We start from the raw sequence: 12,763 nt of genomic DNA, 5'->3' as shown, positions 1-12,763 counted from the left end.
AATCTGCATTTTAGGGAACATAATGAAAGACAGACTAAGAAAAGAGGTGTTCAGACTGTAACAATCAGAATATATATTATTATCTTCACCTAAATTTAAAGTCCCAAGTACAAATGTTAATTAAAAATAAAAAATAAAAGATAAAAGAACCACTAAAGTTCAACATAAAGAGGTGTATATCACTCATGCGTGGAGTGTGACACATTTAACTAAATAAAGGTTTGTCCTTGTTGATGATCAGCTGCTTTGAAATAAAGTGGATAAAGCTACAGTCTGATCGTGTAGCCCACATTAAAAATGTCAGCAGGTCTTTATTTTCACCAGCAGGTGGCGCACAAGAGTCAAGAAACTGTACATAAACACATTACAGGCCCAGAGCGAGAGGACTGGTATCACTCATGTCCTTATGCACCTTAACCCCTCTACATTATAAGTATTAGTGATTAAAACTGAGGGTTCAAACCTACATGTAACACCGCAGATGTGCAGTTACAACCATCTCTCTCAGACTGTCAGCTGTCAGAAAAAAATGGTCTTTGTTAGATAATGACTTGAATTTGATTTATGGGCTCAGTCCATCATAAAGTAGCATTTGAGCTAAAGTAACATATCTGAATGTAAAACTTACCAAACATGGAGATACATGACTCTCACTTTCAACACTACTTCCAGTTCTGATGGCATAATGAGTCAAAGGGGAAGACTCATGAAATGTACTAAAATGGGCTTTTCTTGCACGGCAGCACACCAGAGACTAACGACTTATCCATATTTACAGGGACCGTCAAGAATAATCAAATTCTAAGTTGCTACAATATGGAGATGACACATTTAAGACATGGTCGGTAGGTTGGTAGGTCGGTAGGTAGGTAGATTGAAACATGTAGGTCGGTAGGTCGGTAGGTTGGTACATGTAGGTCGGTAGGTTGGTAGGTCGGTAGGTATAAATTAGATTAAACCTTTGCAAAGAAATAAATAAATACTGTAAGTACCAACAAAACAGCAGGTTGTGCAAACTGAAATAGGTTGAAACAAGGGAGGGGAAGCTGAGGAGCATCAGAGGGAGCCTGTTCAAACTTAACAGTGCTTTAGAGGAACCCAGTATGATACAGAAGCTTTTTGACTTACCAAGCATAATGCACAGAGCTTCATTGTTCTACCAAATCATGATAAACACACAAAGTGATGAGTGTGAAAATCTAAGGTTAACTTGGACTTTGGACACGATATTGGAGAGGGGACATGGCAGGATATAACATCCAGTACTGGCTGAGCCACAAGAGATATTAGAAGTAAATGTACACACTACAGAATAATACATAAATACAAATACACTCCATCAAAGCCATTGAGAACGGGCCTGATACACGATAGAAAGGATACAGTGGGCACATTCTTGCATGCTGTGTGGGAATGCCCTGTGGTTATTCCCTTGTGGAGAGAGGAACTGGTGAAACTGGGTGAAGGGGTAGAACAGCCACACTCCCCTCCGTTATGTCTTCACAGGGATAAAACATTTTCACCACCAGGTGTCAGTTTGATGTGTTGGTAAATAGTTTCATTACTGCAGAAAGAGTTGTTTTAAAGGGATGGAAAAATACAAAACGGACAGATGTTTTCTGAGAAAAAGCTCTAAAAACTAAGTGTACACCACCTGCTCAGTAACACACAGCAGACAGACACAGTTAGACACTAGCTGGTGAACGTAGTGGAGCATTTAGCAGCTAAAGAGACAGATATTTCCTTTCCAGGGGTTGTTGGAAATGACAAACAGAGCAGAAAGATTAATTAATATTCATCAGTTGGACACAAACACGACTCCAAATGAATCTTAATGTTGCTCTGTGACTGCTGGATCAGTAAATAAGCAACCATGAGTTGACGATATCAATTAAATGTCAATGTTGTGTTTATTACTTGTTTCCACTGCCGCCAAATGACCAACCTTCTGGGAACTGAGGACTAGCTGTCCAATAAACAAACAACACCATAAGAGTCTGAGATCTTTATCTGAAGTTGCTTACAGCCATAGCATCATTGCTGAGAAGGCAACTGCGCTCATGTGGTTTAAGTGTGAAGGTGTGAATATTACAGCTACATCAGCTCAAACCCACCACCGCTGTAACCTCCGCTGAGGGGGTTGTTTTCAGCTGTGTCTGTTTGTTGTTGGTCGTATGTCAGCAGGATTACACAAACAGATTTCCATGATACTTGGATGGAGGATGGGTCTCGGGGTCCCAGAACAGACCCTATGAAAGGTTAAAGGTTCATTCATTTGTCGTTTTACAACACCAGAGTCGTAAAACGAGAAATGTTGGTGTTAATCCAGATAAAGGCATGGATCCAAGTATTTTTCTCACTTTCTTTGCCATTGCGAGATTAAGCATTTTCAATATTTTCGTTAAGATCTTCAGGAATAATGTATGGATGTGAGTAGTCGTAGTCAATTATCACCCCAGACCGATTATCGGGCCAGTATTCAGCATTTTTCCGATATTTTTTCTGATTATCGGTATTTAATAACACACACCCTCACACAATGTCCAGTCCACAACAATGTCTGATTGGTAACACGTCAATATTAACAGTCTATGAAGCATAAATAGCAGAAAAGTACCTGAAATTGTACTTAAGAACAATACTTGAGTAAATTGTACTTATTCCATCACTGGAACAAAGAGTTTCATTTTTACTGCAAAGTAATAACAATCTCCCATATCGGATTTCAGTCTCCTTGATTTAAAATAATCAAATCAGTGTCGAAAAGCCACATCGGTCGACCCATAGATCTGAGTGAGTACAATTTGATGTGGATGAAGGGGACTGTTGGGCTTTGCCTTAGCTTATAATGGGACTTTATAAAGGATTTCTTGATTTTGTAAGCGTTCATCTGCCTGAGAAAACATGAATATCGTTGTAGCATTGCTTCCTTAGGACTGTATTTCCACAGCTTTCAGTCATATCACATGATGTTCATCAGCGGTTGTAGTCAGCTCAGTTGACACATGCAAACTTGTATATTAACACATCCATTTCCATGACAACTAATCAAACTCTGCTGATACAGACCATGTGATATGGCTGTGAACTCAGACAAAAGCTAGTAAGAGGGTCCTGAGTCAAGACTGTTTTTTATAAACTGTATTTTGCAATCAGCATAGTGTCCTTTTCTGTGCTGTGAAAGAAGGAACATAGAGTACAGAGGCCAATTCTTATATATTGTGTTATATTCTGTGAAATAGACGTGATTAAGCAGCAGCACAGTAAAAATGTGACACATGATGATGTGTATGCTGCTGTTTGCTAAGTAGGAAATGCATCTACTGGCCTTACTGACCACATCCTAGCCACTTTCATAGTTACACAGACAGTTTGTCTGCGCAGTTAGTTGTTAAAGTAACTTGCTGACATGTTGCTTGCGAGAAAAAATGACCATCATTTCAACACATCCTGTGAAGGGGAGATATGATGAGTGTGACACAGCACCTGCTCTGCTCTGGTGAATAATGATGGCTTTCATACTCAAAGTGTTAGTAAGACACTGAATGCAGAAACGAACATTAACTTCTGTGAAACGGAGGTATGATCAGTGGAGCACATGACCCAGTCATCCTTCCGAAACTCCTTATTACTTCTCCTTTTGGCAATTATTTTACAACTTCAAGCAGATATTGGAGGGAGGAAGGAAGTAATCGAGCGGTTTCAAGGAAATATTGTCTATCGTGATATGTGGAAATGTGGAAACCATGAAGCCACACATTTTCCACTGTAACAACACTTCATCAGAAGCCTTCCGTCTAAAACCAATCTATAAATATCATTCTGGTTGGTAACTACTGCACTACATAGCAAACTTCAACACTGAGAGAAATCTCCCAGACTCCCTTATAAAATCACTCAATTTTGTGAGTTGCTGAGTCAGAAGAAACTTCATAGACTTTGTGAAACTCTGTCTTTGACAAGTGCTTAATTATTTGGGCCTTATTGTAAATTCAGCATATGTTAAACATGATTTCTTTCTTCTTTGTGTCCATTTGCAGTGATGTACGTGTTTATTTGCGTATAGAGTGGGAAAGTGAGCAGGCTTAGACTTCATGATTAAAGAAAGTTTTTTATATCCTGCGGACACTTCTGCTCATGTTCTCATGCTTCCTCTTTCTCGCTCATCCACATGAGCTTCTCTCGCCATCACGCTTTTTGATCAATTGATGGTGTTTATAATTCCTTGCTTCGGGTCTGTTGCAGCCCCCTTTAGCACAACTCGGCATACTTCCAACATCCACGTCTGACTACGACTGCTAATCTATGAAATACGTGCATGCTATCGGATGTCTAACGGGTCGGGTCAGGTCTCATTTCCAGCTCGTTCTACATCGAAATAAAGTTGTTTTTCTCATCATTGACACCGGATGAGCTCAACAGTTCACAGACGGATGCAGATGAAAGTGACATTAATCATTTCTGAATGTAGTAGAAAGCATGTGGGAAGAGCAGTGAACTCATCCCTGAGCTATTCACACATATCACACAGTCTTGCATCAACTCTACACCTGGTAAACCACAAGCCATGCAGAGCTGCTTAATGTGTGAATGTATGATGGGAAAGGAAATAATGCCTGTGTGGGTGTAAACATATATAGCACATGTAACGTGCCCGTAATGTTTCCTCTTTCAGCCACATAAACTAAAGAGATCAGTCTTCAGTTTTAGCGAGAAACAAGATTAAATGCAGATGCATCTGTTAAAGCATAATAAAGCACATTTGGGAATGACTATATCGATAAAGGGGCAGGCTGTAACATAAGAGTCAAAATAGTTCAAGTTTAGTGTAGAATTGTTCTGAATCAATACCAGTATGGGAAATGCTGCCGATACTGACGAAAATGCAGGTGTTGGTATCAGTATCAGTATCAGCATCTGCCCTTCAAAGTGCAGCGCTGCAAGCAAACAGGTTTTAAGGGAATGATTTATTCCTAGATTTATTGAAATTGTTACTGTTTTAAACTGCTCTATTTAAAAAGTGGCTGCACTTGCACACTAACAGTTTTTAAAGGATTTTTTATTTATTTTCTTTATTTGTTCTTTTTCTGTTATGACTGACTGTCAAAATAGATATTAAAGAATGTTGTATGGCGATCATTCTCTGCAAGGTTTTCCCTGAGCCAGGCCATACATCAACAATAGCAATCGTGTCACATCCATACAGTCAGTTCCTGTTCAAGTGCAACCAGACAGTTACAGACATTCACGCTGCACTGATTAAATCAGAGAAGGGGAAGTGGTTTTTGTCTTCATGCCGAGTATGTAAGCAGTTGAAAAGAGGAAAGACGAGCCTGAGATGTCTGCTGCTGAGGCTGTGTAAAAACAGTAGCAGAAATACTCTCACCTTGTCTCAACATTCTGGCTTCTCCAGGTGTTTTTAATGCTTCTGTTCAAGCTTGCAGCCAAGTCGCCAGAATAAAATGTCGCCAATGTACGTTTCTGCAAACTACAATTATGATAAATTTGTACGTTTTATACTTATGTCAACATTTCAACTATATGAGTAATATCATAACAAATGATCCAGCTGTGAAACTCTCTTTGCTGGTCATGAACACAACATTAAACAACCACCACTGCTGATGAAAATCTATCTGACATGACTCTGACTCTTTAGCTTCGCTCTCTGACTTCCTTCCTCACTCTCTGACTCTCTCCTGGAAGTTTTAGCGACAGGCGACCAAATGAAACGCAGTGTTACCTTGAGGAAACTTGTGAATTTCTCTGGTTTGAGAAACATGTGAGATAATCTAACTACACAGCTCAACAAAATATATAACAAAGGTCTGGTCACAACGTTTTCACAACTTAAAATAGATAACTGAAACTTCCAGCGTATCCGTATGATACATTTTGTAGAAATTTGGATATGATAGGTATAAACATACAACTTTAACATATCCGGGGTTTGCAGAAACATACAATGCCAACGCTTACGCTGGTGATTGTGTTAAAACTGTTAATGTCTTAATTAGAAAGGACATCAAAGTGAAAAGGCTGCGGAGGGAAAACTGGATCTCAAAGACAATGAAAGATAATCAGTAAATCCTATTCAGCCTATAAACTCATATTAGGTGACAGGTATTTCTTTGCGTCTACATGTTTTTGACATAGTGTCAAACAAAGGTGTCACATTCCTTCCATGCTGCTCATGTCAAATATGTCATGAACTGTCTAGAAGATAAGGTTTGAATAGTCAAAGTCATACCTAATATTGACGTAAGCACATATTTAAAATGACACTATTTGAAAAATGCAACTCCTCCACTGTTATCAGCTCTTTGCTTACACAACACTAAACATTTGAAGATAAATCTGTCTGGGACACGGATTGAGAAATGAGCTTCAGACTACATTTTTCTTCCTTTAGTGGGAAACTCTTTGAAAGTAAGAAATAATCCATTCTGCATGTAAAGCCCTGAGAAAAACACCCTGTGTGTTGCAACGGAGACAGAGAAGTGTGGCGAAAGGAAAGCAGGAAGGAAGTTTTGGTTTATTTTCATCGTGTTACCATCGACAAAAACCTGGGTGATGGCCACTGGGCAATTCCAGCTCAAGAGACTTGTCTGAACTTGTCACTTTTTCTCTGTCTGCTGAGCTGCAAATTAAACTGTTCAGCCCAACAAACCGTGCATTCACTTGACCTTGACCCGGGCCTGTCTTTCTTCTCCAAACTACACACAATCATTTCTTTAAATCTATATATGTGACATCTACTATGAATCTTTGGAAAAATTAAATTAAAAGTTGCTTCCAGCGACACCCATTATCATTTTCACAGTAGCACTATGTTGCAATAGTTTCACCACACTACTGTCACCTTCAGTAAATGTCAACTCCGCCCACTTTATACCCACCAACACTTATTTCTCAGAAAGCCGTGTCATCAAAATCATACGTGGTCCTAACACCTTCCACAGAGATGATGATGAATGTTTCGTTTAAATGCTGTGAGAGCAAATTCATGCTGTTGGCAGCAAATTCATCACCAACTCACAGACATCACACCCAAGAAAAGGAAGGTCAGCAGGGTGACCGTGAGGATTTAGGCGCCACAGTGGCTGCTCATACCGACTATCCAGTTCCTCCTCCACTACACCAAATACAACAGAAACATTAAAGCAATTTCTGATCATCAGTGAGTCACTTGGTTCATCAGGGAGCGGCTTGGTTCAAACCACTTAGATCGGATTACGTGAAGGCATCTGAAAGGCTACTGGCTGTTAGCAAGGCTTACAGACTTAAAGTGAAACTCTCGCCAAAATGCAACCTGGGCTTTTTTTGTGAAGGAACCCGAGTCAAACCTTCGTGTAAAAGCATAGTCACGACGAAAAAACCACTTTTAAGATTTACCGTATTTTGTGTGCTAGGGGCCACTTCATGGTAGCATCAAAATCGCTATTTTTAAAACACTAAAAAGACTCGACACAACATGAAACTTTGCTCGTAGTATCACCAGGGTCTCTACACATGAACACGAGCACTGAGAACATTGTTTGTGTACACAGAGTTTCATTTTAAGTTTTGTTTTCTAGTAAAAGAAAAACAAAAAAGTGTACACAAAGATACTTTTACTTTTCGGTTTTACGAGAACACAATAAACTGAAAGTCTGCTGAGAGAAGACGGTTCTGCTTTTACTCTGATGCAATTCCTAGTCATTCTTCTTCCTCTTCGGTCTTTTCATTTTGGTTGAATGAGCTGCATATTTCCTTGCTCAGCCTCTTTATTCATGTCACAGTTTTGGCTGCACACATGTTTCAGTATACGTGGGTGACAGTTCTGTAAGGAGAGGTGTGTTGTCTGGCTGTTTGCATTCACTGCTCTCATATACGTACATGCTCATCTAGCAAAGGAAAATCAGTTTAAAGAACATTTCTGCTCATTGTCTCATTGAACTCTGGTGGTTACAGTAACTACTGAAGTGAAACGCACGTCAATGAGTCGAGATTACAGCGTGCATCACGTCCAACGCATCATGCAGACAATAAAGAGAAAAGTAGTCAAGGTGCAGCAGTTGGCAGGGGTGTAACGGTGCACAGAAGTCACATTTCGGTACGTACTTCGATACACGGGTCACAGTTTGCTATGATTTTCATTACAATGGGGAAAGAAGTGACAAAAAATCCCACATGCATAAGGTTCGGTTTCTTTTAATTGATTTTCAACAGGGAGTAGTGCAGTTAGTTTGTTCCACAAAAATGCATTTAAATAAAGATCATAACAATAACTCGCAAATAAATAACTCGATTACAAAAGAGATTATGTCTCTAATTTATCATAAAGCCACAGTCAACAGTAAGGGCCTGTGTCGACAGAGAGTTTCCTGAGCAACTCCATCTTTTTTCAACTTTTCCCAGAGAAAAGGCCCAGCGCCTTTTTTCTGAAAATCTCTCAACTTTTCAGAAAGGCGCTGATGACGTCACCGTGACTCTTTTTCTTTTTCCTGGCCTTGGCGATAATATTAATCTCAGAGGCCCCGAGATCAACAACAGCTCTCTTCTGCCCGAAAAATAAAAAAACACTGTGTGGACACGGGCCCTAATGATTTGAGCCCGGATTTTGGCAGTTTAAGGGAGCTTGTTCCACAGGTGGAGAGCACGGAAACTAAAAGCTGCTTCGCCTTTGTGTTAACATAAACTCTCACATAAATCATATTTCTTATGCAGGGCTGATAAAAAATGTCAATGCTAATACTTTGGTAATGTCTTTGACCGTGTCTGCTTTAAAACAGCGGAGATGCTGAACTTGTTTATTTGTTTTTAATATGCTTGACTCCTCTCATACTCTAAATCGTACTCTATAATGGACTATTTAGCAGATAGTGAATGATTTGGTATGCAGGCCGACACTTGTGTTGTACAGTATATATGGTACGGGTGGATGTTCATAGGATCATGTTGTGACATGCCTGTGTGTCACTGGGCTGGAGCTCTGAGGCCAGTCCTGCCCAAAGTGATTGCCCAAGTCTTTATGACATATACGCACTAAAAGCAACTTCCTCATAATGAGAATAGTTTCACCTTAAAAAAATTATCTTTTATAAATTATTTATTTTTTAAATTTTAAATGAGAAAATGTGGCCTTCGTTGGTAGCTTCAACTGAGTTTACAGATTGATTCATAACTTTTGTCTTAATAAATGTAATGTAAATGTTGACCTCTGGCCTGTGAGGGATTCCTGACGCCCCACCATCAGGTCATCAGGAAAAAACGTGACTTAAGTTTCTAAACGTAACGCTTTGATGAAAGTGCTTCCTGAGGGTCACTTCATGGAAACCACCGTCACTCAGCGGGTCATTCATTCAGATGAAGAGAGAGGAGGGAAAAGAAGAAAAAAAAAAAGGAAGATGACTAACCGGAGGCACCGCTTCTGCTTTTCCAGGCCTTAAGTATCGGATGTGTCCAGTCGGCTGTCAGTTCACCGAGCTCTCTGGATTGGAAGGGACAGGAAGACCGACAGAGATCACTTGATTCAGTATTTATTCATTTCATCTCTTATTTAACCTCAATCCCTTTTTAAAAATGATCAACTGTGGAAGCCTGTTCAAGAGTGCGCTGGTCGTCATGGTCATGGTGGCTGCGGTTGAGGCTCGATCAACAAGTAAGCTTACGATTTAGATCCAAGAGTTGCAAGATCTTTATAATTTAAAATGGCATTTTTTAAACTCATCTCTTTCTCACACCTGTTTGTTTTAGATGAGAAGCTGGCATCCTGCTGCGAACAAGTCAGCAGCCAGGAGATAACCGAGCCAATCACAGGATACATGATACAGCGAGCTAACGCTCCATGTGTCCGAGCTGTCATGTAAGTAAGAAGAGCGATGTTGTATGTCCGTGTTAGAAGTTGATGTTGATAATTTGGTCCCTCTAAAGCAGAGACAGTCTGGAAAAGTGGTTGTTAAAGGTTAAAAATGGTGTACGCTTTTGAATTAGGATGAATATACAACACTATTATTCATTTATTGGACTATTCATGCTACGAAGTGTTTTTAAAGTACTAATGTTGCATTTGTTTGTCATTCCTGCAGCTTTCAGACGAAAACAGGACTTTTCTGCAGTCAGTTCAACGCTCCCTGGGTCCGCCGCAAGATTGTTGCATTCGAGTGAGTTTATTATGGCTGTAGATTCACACACATGCTCACTTCTACATTCATTTAATCCTTCAATCATAAACGTATGGTCTCATATATTTGTCTCTTATTGTTTTTCTCACAGGAAAGCAAAAGCTCAGGCCAAACCTTCGCCTGTGGTCCCCTCGTCTACAGCCTCCCTCCTCTCCATCATCACATCCACCGCCTCCCCTCCTTCGTCCTCCACTCCTCTTCCCTCCTCATCTCTTCCCTCCCTCGCTTCCACATCTGAGATGACTTCTGGTGAAACCTTTTCAGAAAGTGACGAGTAGACCTGAATCTTCTCCACCTCCGGCCAACGAGACGAAGAATGACTTTGTCAAGAAGAATGATTCATGAATTAACACTGATACAAACTAATGTTTGAAATAGCACTTGATAACAGAATTATGTTAGATTATTATTTACTGTTGAATATTTAGTTTCTTTCAATTCCTTTAGAGTGAACTTATTTATTAGTTTAATTTAATTGACCAGTTCTGATAGAAGTATTCATGTATTTATTACCAAGTGTATTTATGTTTACAAGTTACGGTATACAACTTTATGATCAGTGTATGTTTTTGTTGTTATTGTGCATTTTAACACTTAACTTCACAAAATCATCCTGAGAAAATGTTTTAAGATATGTATTTATTTGAAATCTTGTGATAACTAAAGCAAAAGTTGTTTAACCGTGAAAACACTGGTCAGAAATAAATGTTGCACATGTGATCCTGCATCCAGTGTTTATCTGTGTTTATCTTCATCTTATCTGAGGTCTTTTATCCAGATGAGGATCAAACATGAAAAGTGCCAGCTGGTTAGTGGTTGGCAGGGAAGGAAAGAGTAGTAGAATATTATTCTTAAGCAAAAATAAAAGTACTATCTTGCAGTAAACTGCACTTAGATTAAAGTAAATGAAGATCAGTTGAAATGTACTCGAGGTTAACATTACTACGATCCCAAAAGGTTTCTGTTCTAGAATCGATTTATAGATCAAAAGATCGATATCAAAAGTCAGCACTTTGGGGTAAATAAAAAAAACAAACAAAAAAAAAAAACGGTTTGTGGACACGCCACTGACAGGGACTAGATATCTGCAGTGTGGAGGGTAAGGGCAAGTAGGGGATTCGAGTGGAGACACCACCCCCCCCGTCAACCTGCCATCTTTCTCCATCCCCCCCGACATCACGAACAGGTGGATCGCACTTTGGGTCTGGACCCAGATGTCTTCCTATCCGGGTCGGGAGCTATCGCTGATAAATCAATGAGTATTATTTAGGGCTTTGACATCGAACTTCAGTATTCGAATATAATTCGAATATTAAAAAAAAAAAGATATTCGAACGAATATCGGGCAGCTTCTAAATATTCGAACCTATAATAAGCATTATTTTTGGTGAATGTGTTTGCCTGAAAACGTAGTTTTCAATCCAGATTCGAGGCTTTTTTCAGCCTGTTTTGTGAAACGCGAGCTCATGAGCATTGATCACCTGGGGCTTCTGTACGTTATCACGTCGTTAGCGCCTGACGCCTGTTTACGCTCTTTCACAGAAAAACAATGGCGGAGCAAAAGGCTGCGAGTGCGGAAGGAGAACTATACACGCCGGAAAAATTAAGGAGTAATGTGTGGCGCTTCTTTGGTTTCCTGAAACAAGGAAAAATAATGAGAAAGGACAAAGTTATTTGTAAAATATGTAAGACTAAACTTATCGACCACTCCACGACCAGCAACTTGAGAGCCCACCTGTCAACACTTTTCTGTCTATTGATTGATACACTGCCCTCTGGTGGACAGAACATAGAACAACAGAAAAACGACTTTCTTTTGATACTAATATAGGTCTTACTGGAGGCATTTAATGATCAAAATATTATCAATAAATATTCGAATATATTCGAATATTAATATTAATAAACAAACGAAGTTCGAATATGATTTTTTGGGCAAATGTCAAAGCCCTAGTATTATTACATTTTGACGGAGCGTTTCTATTTCAACCGGTGCAACTTTTCCAGCTTTTACAGACCTAAAAGCTCAGGAAATTCACAGACTGACTGCATGTACTGTGTAATCCAAGATGTGGTGCTACTCAGCCAATGATATCTGTGTATCGTGCTTTGAGTAAGATAGAAAGCACAAAGACAGGAATCAAGAATAGGCCCTTACTGTGCTCTCCTAGGGACAAAGGGGGTCTAGGGTTGCCAGATTCGAGACTATACTATATTTCTTTTGAAATGGCAAAGATAGCCAAACACTGAGATAAAGAAACCCAGTTAGAATGGGTCAATACTGAAAATAATCTATCATTCCTGTTTACCCCCATTGCTAGAATATCTCAGGGTACATATAGCACACTGAATCCCATTATGTCTCACTCCAGGGAGATCTCGACCAAAGTACATAAAATGTGTAAATTATCATATTGTAAACAGCTGTGCTCTCCCTCACGGCATAACTCGACGATTAGCATCGGAAGGACACCAGTGTATTGGAAAAAGTGGCATGTTAATGGGTTGTGTAATATTGGCGATGTATATGAAGAACGTGTGTTTATGTCATATGCAGACATGATGAGGAAATACAACCTTAGAGGAAAAGAACATTT

At 39.5% G+C, this 12,763-nt stretch overlaps 2 protein-coding genes across 17 annotated transcripts in view; one reads left to right on the top strand and one right to left on the bottom strand.

Moving 5' to 3' along the window:
* LOC311249340 (E3 ubiquitin-protein ligase MSL2-like) overlaps positions 1-12,763 on the bottom strand; it is an 83,847-nt gene that overhangs the window by 54,854 nt on the left and 16,230 nt on the right. For 10 of the 16 annotated variants that reach the window (XR_014621160.1, XR_014621161.1, XR_014621162.1 and 7 more), the window contains one exon: positions 9,399-9,472. The exons of 5 other annotated variants lie outside the window; for them this stretch is intronic. The gene's annotated coding sequence lies outside the window, so the exon portion shown is untranslated. Of the gene's footprint in view, positions 1-5,389; positions 5,482-9,398; positions 9,473-12,763 lie in introns of those variants that run through there. One more of the 16 variants, XR_014621172.1, reaches the window with a different exon arrangement.
* LOC311249344 (uncharacterized protein) lies at positions 9,479-10,886 on the top strand. Its single transcript, XM_084340302.1, has 4 exons — positions 9,479-9,643; positions 9,739-9,847; positions 10,071-10,145; positions 10,258-10,886. The coding sequence occupies exons 1-4, from the start codon at positions 9,565-9,567 to the stop codon at positions 10,442-10,444; spliced, it is 450 nt and encodes a 149-aa protein (XP_084196428.1). The 5' UTR covers positions 9,479-9,564; the 3' UTR covers positions 10,445-10,886.

This window comes from Pagrus pagrus, assembly GCF_965226575.1.
Source record: "Pagrus pagrus genome assembly, chromosome: 20".
Classification (NCBI taxonomy): Eukaryota; Metazoa; Chordata; class Actinopteri; order Spariformes; family Sparidae; genus Pagrus; species Pagrus pagrus.
Note: the sequence above shows the minus strand (reverse complement) of the source record. Positions and strands in the feature narration are given on the sequence as shown.